At 41.1% G+C, this 14,731-nt stretch overlaps 1 protein-coding gene across 1 annotated transcript in view; it reads right to left on the bottom strand.

Moving 5' to 3' along the window:
* Positions 1–14,731, bottom strand: part of BGN (biglycan) — a 118,661-nt gene that overhangs the window by 41,878 nt on the left and 62,052 nt on the right. The window contains exon 2 of the mRNA XM_073590904.1: positions 11,733–12,003. Within this exon, the coding sequence (XP_073447005.1) occupies positions 11,733–11,988 (256 nt within the window). The 5' untranslated portion in view covers positions 11,989–12,003. The remainder of the gene's footprint in view (positions 1–11,732; positions 12,004–14,731) is intronic.

The raw sequence follows: 14,731 nt of genomic DNA, 5'->3' as shown, positions 1-14,731 counted from the left end.
AGTCAGTGAGCACCCCGGCCTCTTGCATATGAAATGACAGTTCTAGTCCCAGCCCCGGGTTACAGTGGGTTACCTCAGTCATGCAGCTGTCCTACATACGGGAATGGCATCCTCCAGATGAACTACACGGCACACTTTGTAAGGCCCAAGAGTGGCAACTTGTATTTAATAAAGATAATGAAGATGTAGAGAAAGAAAAGTGCGACTCCTGATCTGTCGCTAGTCACAGCAATGGCTGCAGTAGAGGCAATAACCCCCAGTAGGCTCTCCGGAACTCACTGTCTCTGATGGGGCAAACTCACTGCCCGATAGTCCACTGGCAGCTTGTAGTCCCCAGCCGGGGGTACTTTCCCTCTGTCTCAAACGGGGACGCACATGTGCCCCAGATGGGGGCTTCCTCTGTCCCAGATGAGGGCACACCTTTGCCCCAGATGAGGGTCTCCTTCTGTCCCAAGAGAGGACACACCTAGGCCCCAGGTGGGGGTCCTTTATGTCCCAGACGGGGACAGACCTCTTGCCTCAGATGCTGCCTGAGCTCTCACCCAGAAGCAGGAGCTTCATGCTTCTTTGAGGCTGCTGGACCAGCCCCCTTTTTTAACCTCTTATATCCCTAACCTAACATACATTACAATAGACAGCGGTGATACAATAAGACAAGGCAAACACAGCACATACCTCAATACATACAGTAAACATTAGAGGGCAATACACATTAATGACCACATACAGGGAAAGAGAGAGGGAGCAGCTGAGGGTCTCCGCCACTTCCTTACACAATCACTTACACCATCCCCCTAGTGCCTTAATTTCTTGTTTTAAACAGCACCCCAAATTTAGTGATTGTAAGTAGTCAAGAGCGTTAACTAGGGGCGCACATGTTTTACATGCAACCTTTGCATCTGCACTTTGGCCCTGTAGGCAAAGCCAGTCCACGACTACACGGAGTATGTTGGCTTCTCTACTGAGCGCCCACCACACTGCTCCTAACAGGCCACAACCAAGGTCTGCGAGAACCAAAATATTGGCCATCTTGTAAAGTGTGGTATCCGTTAACATGACATCAGTAATATTTTCTTCGCTGCAACTAAGGAATGTTGTGGTTTTTCAAGCATTATTACCATGTCTATTCTACCATTGAGCACCACCATTAACCAGGAGTGCCAACCATCACCTTTCCCAACTATATGACCTCTTTTTATCTACTAGACAGTATGTCAGGGCTACATTAATGATGTTCACCTAATAGACATTACAGCATAACAATAATCACATAGATCATAACAGATACCAAGAGGAAAGAGGGCCCTGCTCGCAAGCTTACAATCTATGAGGAAAAGGGGAGACATGAAAGGTGGGTGGTAACAGTTGCCCTGATTGTATGGACCAGCCATAATGTTAAGTGTGTAACAGTACAGACACAGAGGGCTAATAGATGCATAAAGCATGTGGGAACATGATGCGGGGAACCTGGTTATGGTAAAAACTTTTGGCTGTGCCACACAGGGATAGATTAGGTTAATGTGTTGAGGCAGTAGGCCAGTCTGAATAAATGAGTTTTCAGGGCACGCTTAAAATTGTGGGGATTGGGGACTAATCGTAATGACCTGGGAAGTGCATTCCAAAGAATTGGCGCAGCACGTGTATAGTCTTGGAGATGGGAGTGGGAGGTTCTTATTATTGTGGATGCTAGCCTCAGGTCATCAGCAGAACGGAGGGCGTGGGTAGGATGGTATACTGAAACAAGGGAGGAGATGCAGGGTGGTACTGAGCCATGAAGAGCTTGGGGGTGAGGGTAATAAGTTTGTACTGGATTCTGGAGTGGATGGGTAGCCAGTGTAATGACTGGCACAAGGTAGAGACATCGGTGTAACGATTGGCGAGGAATATGATCCTGGCAGCAGCATTCAAGACAGATTGGAGGGGGGAGAGTTTGGTAAGAGGGAGACCGATTAGAAGAGAGTTACAATAGTCGAGATGAGAATGAATAAGAGCAACAGTAAGAGTTTTTGCGGAGTCAAAAGTAAGAAAAGGTCAAATTCTAGAAATGTTTTTGAGGTGCAGATAACAAGAGCGAGCCAGTGATCGGATGTGGGGGACAAAGGAAAGCTCGGAGTCAAGCATGACCCCAAGACAGCGGGCATGTTGCTGGGGAGTAATAGTGGAACCACACACGGAAATGGTAATGTTGGGTATAGGTACATTAGTAGTGGGAGGAAACACAAGGAGTTCAGTCTTTGACAGGTTCAGTTTCAGATGTAGTGAGGACATGATGTTAGACACAGCGTTTAGACAATCGCTGGTGTTTTCTAGAAAGGCAGCCGTGATGTCAGGAGAAGAAGCATATAATTGGGTGTCATCAGCATAGAGATGGTACTGGAAACCAAATCTACTGATTGTTTGACCAATAGGGGCAGTGTACAAAGAGAAGAGGGGGCCTAGGACTGATCCTTGAGGAACCCCAACAGCAAGGGGAAGATGAGAGGAGGAGGAGTCAGCAAAAGATACAGTAAAGGAGCGGTCAGAGAGATAGGAGGAGAACCAGGAGAGAACGGTGTCCTTAAGGCCAATGGAACGGAGCATAGTGAGGAGGAGCATGGACTTATGAGGGAGGCTATGACAACCAGCTTCAGAAAGGTAGCAAGAAATCCACAAACTGTTGTAGCACCTGTCCTGGTCCAGTGCCTCTCTCCTGGCCTCCATCCGTGTCATCTCTCTGTTTTCCACAAGAATGAATACCGGTATTGTCTTGATCACTATGGGGGAGTCATAAATTATCATACACCGCCAGACCTCACCGGAGTTTCAAGTTAGTGTTATTGCAATGGTTCTGTGTACCACACTGTCCAGATCCAGATACTCTCTGACCTTTCTCCTTCAAAGTCATACATGGTACCTTCTTTCTGGACACTTTGATATTGACCTCTGCGCCATCTCCTGTTAATGTCTTGGTCCTTCCCTGATCGTTCTGTACGATTATGACTGCTTTCCCACCATTGGCTTTTGGCCCATCTGCACCACCACCATGTCACTGCCTGGCATCCTTAACAGAGCACTCGCTACTGCCAATCAGAGATTATTTGAGTGGACCAAGACCAACACCTGGGGATGCAAATAGAGAAGTCTATTCCTCCATGAGGGTGTTAACAGGGGTAGGGGTATTCCCATTTCAAACATTTATGTCATATCCACAGCTGTAGGTCCTACATCTGGGATATTAAGAAAGGGGGTTTCATCATACACAGCTGTGAATGAAGCTGAAACTTTTGCGTGGAGATTTTCATAACTCCTATAGAACTAGGCGTTTATGGTGGCTCAAGGCAGGTATAGACTATCAGACATTTATGGCTTATTTTGTCAATATATCATACATTGCTGAGATGGGAATACCCTTTTACGGGTGAAGAATAAGATTCTCAAAGACTCAACATCGAGGTTCATTCTCGTCAAACCAGTTGTGACATTAGAGGTTGACCTTCATCACACATGTTCTCTCTGCAGTCTGTGTCCACCTCTGGGGTCATCGCGATGTGAGAGTGATATGAATAAGTTTACCATAACCATTTTTGGGATAATGAGAAGGATCTCTGTCCCCCTTCGTTTTGTTCTAGGACATAAATTCTCTTCATCATCCACTTCTCTTTTATTTCGGATGAGAGAAACATTCCATGACCCAACACATTCTTGCTTTATTTAAAACACATTTTTTCTATCCTCCACTTTTGCTTATTTCCATGTGGGAGAGAAGTCTCACAAATCAGATATGTTTGGGTCATTTTTCAATCTCTCCTATCCTTTCATATCACCAAGCATCTACAGTGAAGCCAGAATAGGTTAGTTCAAACCGAATATATGCATGAAAATAGCCTCTACAGAGAAAAAGAGGACTGGAACTCAAGTGAGAAACTTCATCCATTAAACCTCCTGTCAGTTGCGTGTCACATGGCCAAACCAATTGTCTCCTGATCTGCTCCAATTAAGGGAAAACATTCTGAAACATGCATTTGCTAATGAAGTTCCTGGTTTGGCTTCTTATACCAAGTCATGTGGTAAGGCCCTTTTAAAGGAACAATATTGAGTTGTAGGATTGCTACCTAATAGGTGACACTTAAGTTCCTGTCCTTTTCCTCTCTGAATAGGTTATTTGCATATTTAAATTCTCAGAGGAGCATTGCATGGCCTACAAGACTCCACCAGGAGAAACTTTATTTCTTAAACTACTGAATATAAGGGGACTGTTACTTGAAGAAAAGGGGTCACTCATAAAGGGCGTACTGTGGGTTGAAACTAGAGGTTTTGCTTAAGGTAAATTACAAAAAGCTCCTCTACCTTGACCATGATATTAAGCTACAAGGTCAGAGGAGTATGTATCATTAGAGGTATCCAAGAGGTAGTAGTACTTGTAGGCCCTAATGGTTCCATGTAGAAAGGTTCAGTTCACTTAACCACTTCCACTGAACCTGTCTATGATCTTCTTGATCCATAAGCTTAGGAATGCTTGCAAACATGAACCTACACATGTCAATATGGGTCACCTTCTACTGTAAATGGGAAGAATGGGCCATGAATCGGCCTTAACTTTCAGGATAGGAAGACTTAGTTGTACAAGGGTAAAGGGCAAAGGTAAAGGGGTGTTACCATAGTGAATGCAAGAGCTGAAGTTAGACCCGTGCCCCGGAGCTTAGAGGAATCCAAAAGGTCCAGATGGCCCATATGAAACCACCAACCCCATTAAAAACCTTTGCTAGTTTTGGCCCATATGAAATGACCAGCACCATTAAAGACCAGTACTAGTTGGAAGATCTATTAGAGGTTACACCTTGGGGCCCATAAACTTCAATAATTCACCAATGCAAAAATGTAACTCAAAGTTTTCATGGCCCCAAATCAAAATTAATAAAAGGACAGTTCACCTACCATGTGCCATTTTAAATACTCATGACCTTGGATACTAGGGACTCTAGTCCAGGAGTACAGGACTCATAGGGCTAACACCTGGATGTTGAATTGATGAAGATATTAAGATGTTGCTTCTGGCGCCTCCTCTGGGCATCATAGAGCATGTGCAGAGTAAATAAAAAATAAATATTTCGCAGCTGGAGATTAAGTATTATGACATTTCCATGGCATAAAAAAAGGAATTGTCTTATTTTACAAAAAAAAAAGTTCCACTACTCCTATGTATTTTGGCAGTCACAACAAATTCAAGGAAAACTCTGCACATGTTTGATGATCCATCCATTGTCAATTCCCCTGTGATACTTCAGGTCATGAGGAAGCCCCCTGATCTCAGACTGAGTCTACAGACACTTTGAGGAGGAGATAGACATTCCGCAGTCAGTGCCAACATGTCATTCCCAGGGGATCCCTTCACAGCTGAACATTTCCTTGTGTCAATGAAATGAGATAAGCATAAATCTCCATTACATCATTAGGTCTTGAGAAGTCAATCTGTCCAATGCAAGCAAATTCGCCAGCATTTAAGGACAGAGGCATGTCCACGGATGCATCTAAGGTGAATAATGAAGCACTATTGAAAATAGTCTTGATTAAAAATATGACTGTTTTGCGTACGCAGCTTCTTTGCAGTCTTATGTATCTCTGAGTCTAGTCTGATCCTTCAGTCGTGTCCCCACATATGTGTCCTCTCGTTGTAATATATAGTAAGTTACAAGAAATAGGGGACAGATTAAAATAAGTGAAACTGCAGGATCAGACTACACAGGGTTTTCTTGCAGTCTGTTACCATGGAGACAAATATAAATTTGTTTAAAGGAGCTCCACTATGATCTTGAACTGCACTCAGAGGTGTTAATTTACAGGAGTTGGTCCTCAGGCGCATTTTGATAGAAAAAAATCAAACTGTGCTTTACTCGTCATCTGTAGGTAAAATTCTTGGTCCCCGGGCACAGTTTGGTAAAAAAAACAAAAAAACTATGCTTTACACAACATCCCCAGGTTCACATGTGAGTCTCCGACACTGCTCCCGGAGTCTATTATTGGCTGTGGTGCTGATGTCACGTCCGCAGCCAATCAGTGAGATCGGCAATTCCGTGCCTACCCGAGCAGAGCTGTGTTGAGCTTACTGATTAGCTGCCTCACTGTCGACATGATGTCAGCCATCCAGCCAACACCGGACATTGGGAGCAGCAGCTCAGACTCACCAGTGGACCAGGGTAGGGTGAGTAAGTATCATGTTTTTCATGCCACATTGTAGTTGGGGGATAAAGATTTTCTGAAAGGGGACAAAACCTTTAAACTCCAGTTCTCTAATGCCTAATCCCAAAATTTGATACTTATCCTCTGCTAAAACGCTGCTTAAGGAGAACAGAGGTCCACAAAATAGGTAATAAGTACACAATCACTGGTACTCCACCAATCAAGAAAATCGGGGTGCCATGTTTCTAACTAAATGTGCTGCACCACATCATCCAATTTTACGGGTTCTAGCTCTGTGCTCCCATAGACTTTGAAAAGAGCAGCCCCACATGGCCAACCATCAGTCAATTCAAACTGGAAACATGGGACCCCATTTTTGTGATCTGTTGGACCACTGAGCCAACAATCGGACACCTATCACCTCTCCAGTGGGTGATATGCTGTGTATGGGCAATAAGAATCAACTTTTAATTCTCACTTCTCCCCCTTTAATTCTATCCATGCTTATTGCCAAATGGGCTACAAGAGAGGGAAAAAAAGGGTAATCTCTTTTTCAGCTTTTCCAGTCAAAGCATTTTCAAATTCCAATCTCTCAGCTTGTAACTATCATAGACATTCCGGTGCTATAAATCACTGACTGTTTCCTCCAGACCCCCAGCGCTATCTGAAAACTTTAAGTGATGGAAGGAATCTGCTGAAAGATTTTTCGTCTGTCCCTTAAGGCCTGGCAGGAAGCTGTTCAAAATTGTAAAACTGTGTCGACATACATATTATTTACTCTTAGTTTTGCAGGACAAAGGCTGATTTCACACTAGCGTTTTTTTGCGCTGCGTTTTTGCGCATACATGTGCATGCGTCCTTTTCCCCTATCTTTAACATGGGCGTGCATGGTCTAGCGTTTGCACGCGTTCGTATGCGTTTTACGTGCGCATGCGTTTTTTTGTAGTGTGCACCCAGGCGCGCCGGACGCTACCTGTTGCATTTTTGTTCCGTCCAACCTGTCTCAAAAAAACACATGCACACGGAATGCACACGGAATGTGCAAAAAAACACTTTACAGTCTATGGGAACGCAGATGTGCGCATGGACATGCGCACGTCTGCTTTTAAAAACGCATGCGTTTTAAGAGTAAAAATGGCTAAAAAATGGTTAAAACACATGTGCAAAAAAGCAGCAAACGCATACAAAACGCATGATGCGTTTTTTGTATGCGTTTGCACTGCGCAAAAACGCAGCGCAAAAAACGCTAGTGTGAAACTAGCCAAAGAAGCCGATATTGAAAAACCTTGGCCATTTAAAGGGTAATTCCATAATAAATAAATATTACCTATGTTGCTTATTATAGGCTTGCCTTACTTTTTGAATGTGGATGTTATACATAAACGGGTAGTAAATATTAAAAACACTGAAGTAAAAACATGAAGGTGTTTCCCACTGTTTGTTTTTGGGGCTCATACCGCTCAGAATGAATAAAATCGGTTTGATGTTGTTTCTGAAAAGTTAAACAAGTGTCATGTGATTACAATGCGATTTTTATCACCTAGCATCCAAATGACATCCATTTGATATGCGTATACAACCCATATGCAATGTGATTTTAACATGAACTTTTACAAAGAAGAATTTTCTATGTCATAGCTACAAATATGTGAGGGACACATATAATTAGTACAGTGCATGTGCAGCTTACTGTACATGTATTTAATCAATAAATTACTGAAAAAAATGGGGTGGGGTCCATCAAAATTTTGTTAACTAGCAGAGGGAAAGCGGACAGCTGAGGGCTGATTTTTATAGCCTAGAAAGGGGGTAATAATAACCAGCAAAGGCTGGGCCGATATTAATAGGTTAGGAAGGGGCACCCTCCCAGACTAAAAACATCAGCTCTCAGCTGCCCCAGAAATGGCGCATCCATAAGATAGGGTAATAGTAATGGGGTTTATGTCAGCTTGGTGAGTATAACTTTGCCTTCTTATTTTTATTTAAAAAAGGTGTCAGTGTCTTTATTTCAATTAAAGGGCTTTATTCTGCGTGTTTTTTAATTTACAATATGACTATGGAGTTAGTAATGGGGGTGTCTTATAGATGCCTCTCCATTGTTAACCCCTCGGCTTGATATCAGCTGCCAATACAAAGCTGATATCAACACCAATACTATTACCCAACTTGCCTTATGCCTTATGGTTTCGCCATTTCTGGGGCAGCTGAAAGCTGTTTTTAGTTTGAGAGGGGATCGAAATCCATGACCCCTTTCTAGGCTATTAATATCAACCCACAGCTGTCTGCCTAGACTATGCTGGTTATTAATTAAAGGGGAGCTCCTATGACTTTTTTGGAGGGTGTTCTCCATTTCAAGAACCAGTAAAGGCTGAGTATACAGTTGTGAGCTGATATTAACCCCTTGACTTGCATTGGACATCTCCCCCGCTTTGATGAGGGCTCCGGCGGTGAGCCCGCATCAAACCCGGGACATGTCAGCTGTTTTGAACAGCTGACATGTGCCTGCAATATGCACAGGTGGAATCACGATCCACGTGATCGGGGGTTAGCAATGCGTTGGCATAAATACCAGAGGTCTCCTGGAGACCTCTATGGTTGTTGATGCCTGATTGCTATGAGTGCCACCCAGTGGTTGGCACTCATAGCAATGCTGTATTTCTGCTACATATAGGTGATCTGAGCATTGCCTATATGTAGCAGAGCCGATTGAGCTTCTAGCCTCCCATGGTGGCTATTGAAGCATGCCAAAAGTTTTTAAAAAAATATGAAAAAAATAAAAAAAAACTAAAAGTTTAAATCACCCCCATTTCGCTCCATTCAAAATAAAACAATTAAAAAAAAATCACACATACACATATTTGGTATTGCTGCATTCAGAATCGCCTGATCTATCAATAAAAAAAAGATTAACCCGACGGCTAAACTGCCTAGCGAGAAAAAAAATCAAAACGCCAGAATTACGTTTGTTTGGTCCCTATGACATTGCATTAAAATGCAATAACAGGCGATCAAAAGAAAATATCTGCACCACAATGGTATTAATAAAAACTTCAGATCAGCTTACAAAAAATAAGCCTTCACACAACCCAAGATCGCGAAAAATGGAGACGCTGCGTGTCTCGGAAGATGGCGCAATTTTTTTTTTAACAAACTTAGGAATTTTTTTCACCACTTAGATAAAAGAGAACGTAGATATGTTTGGTGTCTATGAAGTCGTAATGACCTGGAGAATCATAATGGCAAGTCAGTTTTAGCATTTAGTGAACCTATCAATAAAGCCAAGCAAAAAACTAGTGTAGGATTGCACTTTTTTGCGTTTTCACCGCACTTGGAATTTTTTTCCTGTTTTGTAGTACACATCATGGTAAAACCAATGGTGTTGTTCAAAAGTACAACTCGTCTCGCAAAAAACAAGCCCTCACATGGCCATATTGATGGAAAAATAAAAAAGTTATGGCTCTGGGAAGAAGGGGAGGGAAAAATGAAAATGCAAAACCAAAAATACCCCTGGTCGTTAAGGAGTTAATAGCCTGGAAAGTTCCAGTTTTATTATCCCCTTTGGAGGCTATAAACATCTGCCCCAGCTGTCCACTTTCCCTATGCTGGTGGACAAAATTTTGGGGGATCATACGCCATTTTTTTCTGTAATTTAATGATTTATTAATTAAATACATGTACAATAAGCCAGACACTCACTGTACTAATTATATAAGTCACTGACATCTTTATTTCTATCTATTCTAGTCTGACTTGTCACGCTGTGATTTTACTGTACGTGGCGGTATTCTAGGAGATGGGTGTGTAAAAATCGGACAGCACACACATGATCTGTGTGCTGTGCGTTTTCTTTTTTTCGCACCCTTTGACTTGCATTATCGAGTCTTGTCCAATATACGAGGACAATCGCAGCATGCTGCAATTTTTTTTTGTCAGTCCGACCTGAGAAAAAATTGCAGATGAGCAGAGATTCAGAGAATAACACTAAGCATAGTGCAATACAATTTTTAGCACTTGTACATTTTCCTCGCAAATGAGTATGAACCCTCAGGGAACAAGTCACATTCACGGAACACACAATTGTCACAGCCCAATTTCTTGTATCAAATTTGATGAAAGGCATTAAAATTTTCTTGTCCCTTGAAAATGGATTCAAGGAAAATGAAGACAAAAACTGAAGGGTTAGTGATTTAGTACACTGATTTTATTCCATCAAATATCCATCTGGTGTACTGTAGACCTAGGCCCCGAAGAGTATGTTGAGACAGAGTTTTCTAGCTGAAAAATCCACGCAAAAAATGCTTTAAAAGACACATTTTTGGGAGCTTTCTTTAATACTGGTCTTGTGTATTGAGCATTTTTATTATTATTATTATTATGATTGACTAAGTTGTCAAATTTGAAGACCTTTTCTATAACATACTGTAAATATCCCCAAAAAATTATATGTGTTTTCTTTTTCCACTTGGAGAAAAAAACCTAAAGCAAAGGAAGAAAATCCAGAAAATCAGGAAATTGACGTGACATCAGTGGATGTCTGCTTTTGCTGCAGTCGGGGTCACATGATGCGGACTGAGTGAGCGTCAGTAGCGCCGTTCACTTGTGCATATGGATATGGCAGCAGAAGGTATTTAAAAAATACTTATTTAAAATGTTTAAATCAATGGACCACCTCTTTAAGTAAAATAGGTTACTTTTACTTTAGGTTTTTTCAAAAATATGTAGCGTAAAAAACTCACCAAAAATCCATCATGGGGGAACTTAGCTTAATAGTTATTCAAAGAGTTTTAGAAGTGTTTCTTTTATTATCTTGAAATAGATCCGCTCCAAAATCCATGTCAAGTAATTGTGAATATACGTTTTTGTTCACACAGTCTGTTGGTATGGATTTTTCTAGCTGAAAATTTTAAAAAGAAAACCATCTATTTAAATTTTGAGACTTTTTTGCGCTTTTTTTAATGTTGCTTTGTGTATGAGATTTTTTTTCTGATTCAGTAGTCTAATTTGGCTCTTTTCTCAAACAGAAATGCCACCAAAAAACAATACCCAAATAATCTTAATATTTTATGTGGTTTAGGGACATATATTTTTTCAACCAGAAAAATCCACATATCAAAAAACTCTGTGTGACCATAGGTTTCTTCCTGCTGTAAAAATTGGATCTTTTCAAGCAAGAGCTTCAGTAGATGATCTAAACCTGTATACCGAGAAGACAGGTTATGTGAATAAATTTCTTCATCATATCTATCAGCATTGATAGGGATGGATATGTAGTGGATTTTCCATTGAGGATGAGTCTCGCACGTCAATACCCGGCACTGCCACCCGCACTCGGATCAGAGCGTTCAGCTGCATGTATTTCTATGCATCTGAACACTCCAATCCGAGTGCTGGCGGCAGTGCCGGGTATTGATGTGCAAGACTCGTACGAGTATCTCGCATGTGAGTATGAGAACTAAAACTGCTGATAAAATCTGCAGGAATTCCCACCCATGTGGATTTAGCTTACGTTAAATGAGGATAAGTATTTACAAGTTTCCTATACATGAACATTTTAAGGTTTTAAGACGTAGACTCACCGAGGTCAGAACACTGCACAACACGAAGGTGACACTGGCATCCAAATGGACACAAGTCAATGGGGGGCATGCCATGGGGTATATCGGTAGGACCAACAAATCGAGGAGATAGAGTAAAACCTGACCCATCCTCATTTGCCTCGTCCTTCATCATTGTTAATCCATCATCCATTGAAAAGTCCCAGAATCCTCTTTGTTCAAATGGTAGTGCATGGCAGAGGATCGCCCAGGAACACAGGAGAAGTAAGCTCTTCATTATTCCAGTGATTACCTAAAAAGATAGCAGACAATCATTGATAAACTTATTTAATGTTGGACTGTTTGGTTGCTCTGAATTAATCCCTTATAAAGGCAGGCCTTGTGAGAGGTGGGACCCAACCTTGGTTGGTCCAATCCCTGATATTATTGGGTGCCAGGACTACCCTTTTGGGTATATGCACACTGAGAATTTTTGAAGAGGATGTAGGGAGTTTCTGCTCAGTTTCCACACCAAAATGTCCCAAAAACCCTCAGTAAGAACATACTCCTTCAAAGTAACAACATTAATAGAAGACGAGAGGATGGGAATTTGGTGAAAGGGTCATGGAAATGGGATGAATAGGCAATCGGGTACAAATCATGATTGCTCCATCTGCACCACTGGATGTAAACATCTTCTGATGAAGACGTCCTCCACTGTTATGTGTGTCTCTGTTGGAAGCGTAGTCCACTCCATGATCCAAAACCATTTTTAATTTTTTAGATGTTTCCAAAAGAGAAGGCTTATTTCATCATAATTACATAACTTCCAGAAGGAAGAAATATTGAGTCTTCCAATAATTTTTATAGTTTTATAATTGTCCAAGCCACACAAAAAAACAAACAGGAAAAGCAAAATTTTGCAATTCATTGCTGTCAAGTTGTCTTTAGATCTCAAAAATGTTTCTTTCCCTTGGTAACTATATAAGTAACTATTTGTGTATGCCGTGTGTTTTGGTGACCGAGGACATGGGGTAAATGTCACCATTGATGCCCAAACCATAATTAAAAGAAACTTTTGTTTTACATATGTGTCTATGAGTCTGTATGGTCGAGGTGAAAGACCTGCGTTCAAACTGGGTATTGTGGTCCGTATATAGACTGTGACGTACGCTCGTTAGGAGCAATATTGCAGCTCTATGGTCTGTCTCTGTGGTACATATGTCCATGTGCTAATTGGAGATCTCAAGAATGACTACAGTATAACTTCTTTGAAAAGTAAGAGGACAGCTTGTCTCTAGTCTGTGGTGTGACCCTTGCCTTAAATGACCATTCTGTAATGGAAAGTCCAGTAAAAAATAGCTGCAAAATTATAGCCTATGACCATCACAATTACAGGCACAAAATATCCAGGGAATGGTACTGTAATTTAAGAATGGCTATAATTTAGGAAAACTTGTTTAGTTTCATAATAATCAGTCACGATTGACCATAGATACACAGGTAAACACAGTCATCCACTCATTGCCAAGTTCTAAATGTGCTCCCTCTTTCTTAGTCTAGAAAAAAAATACTAAAGCACTAGGAAATGGAGCAAATTCTGTTTTAAAAGAAAAGGTAAAGATGATAATTACTTTATTACAGATTCTACCATTGGCCACTTTGTGCATGAATTTCCCAGTCAAGTATCAGTTGATAGTCACGACCAGTATGGAATATAGAGGCAAATGTCCAAGGGCCTTTCCTATCTAGGTATCTCATGCACTACCCTTAACATGACGTAACTTTTAAGTTTTTGATGCTTGGCTTTAGTACATAGAATCATAGAATCGTAGAGTTGGAAGGGACCTCCTGGGCCATCTGGTCCAACCCCCTGCTCAAAGCAGGATTCGCTAAATCATCCCAGTCAGATGTCTGTCCAGCCTCTGTTTGAAGACTTCCATTGAAGGAGAACTCACCACTTCTCGTGGCAGCTTGTTCCACTCATTGATCACGCCAACTGTCAAAAAGTTATTTCTAATATCTAATCTGTCTCCTCCCATTCAGTTTCATCCCATTGCTTCTAGACATGAAACTGTGCACTCATATCTGGGCTTTCTAAGTTAATTTTTTAGAAACAGGTGGAATTTTTTGGATACTCCATGATCCTGTTCCTTGCTCGCGTTATGATAGTTTTTGACTATTGTTTGATTAACCTGATATTTGTAACTTTTGATCCTTCACAAGTAACTTGTTTTTCCAAAACTATTATTTCTTCTCTTCCTTTTTTAACAAGTTTTAGGGCCTCCACAAAATAATTTTCACAGAGACACCATAAACCTGGACAGTGGGACATTGACCCTTACCACTTAGTAAACTGTGTTTGCTGACATAGCTGTAAACCTGAAGAAGACTGACTTGAGGCACAACAAACATCTGGCAGAATATAACTCAATGGTAAGGTACACATCTGATGAACCAGTAGATGAGTTATCAACTATGAGAATTATTACTTGTTTAACCCCTTCACCCCCAAGGGTGGTTTGCACGTTCATGACCGGGCCAATTTTTACAATTCTGACCACTGTACCTTTATGAGGTCATAACTCTGGAACGCTTCCATGGATCCCGGTGATTCTGACATTGTTTTCTCGTGACATATTGTACTTCATGTTAGTGGTAAAATTTCATTCAAATAACTTGCGTTTATTTGTGAGAAAAACGGAAATTTGGCAAAAATTTTGAAAATTTCGCAATTTTCCAACTTTGAATTTTTATGCCCTTAAATCACAGAGATACAGCACACAAAAAACTTGATAACTAACATTTCCCACATGTTTACTTTACATCAGCACAATTTTGGAACCAAAATTTTTTTTTGTTAGGAAGTTATAAGGGTTAAAAGTTGACCAGCGATTTCTCATTTTTACAACACCATTTTATTTTTAGGACCACATCACATTTGAGGTCACTTTGAGGGGTCTATATGATAGAAAATGCCCAAAAGTGACACCATTCTAAAAACTGCACCCCTTAAGGTGCTCAAAACCACATTCAAGAAG

Source organism: Dendrobates tinctorius, unplaced genomic scaffold (genome assembly GCF_039654945.1).
Source record: "Dendrobates tinctorius isolate UK_male_01 unplaced genomic scaffold, ASM3965494v1 ptg000120l, whole genome shotgun sequence".
NCBI classification, from domain to species: Eukaryota; Metazoa; Chordata; class Amphibia; order Anura; family Dendrobatidae; genus Dendrobates; species Dendrobates tinctorius.
This window is presented reverse-complemented; position numbering and strand designations above follow the sequence as displayed.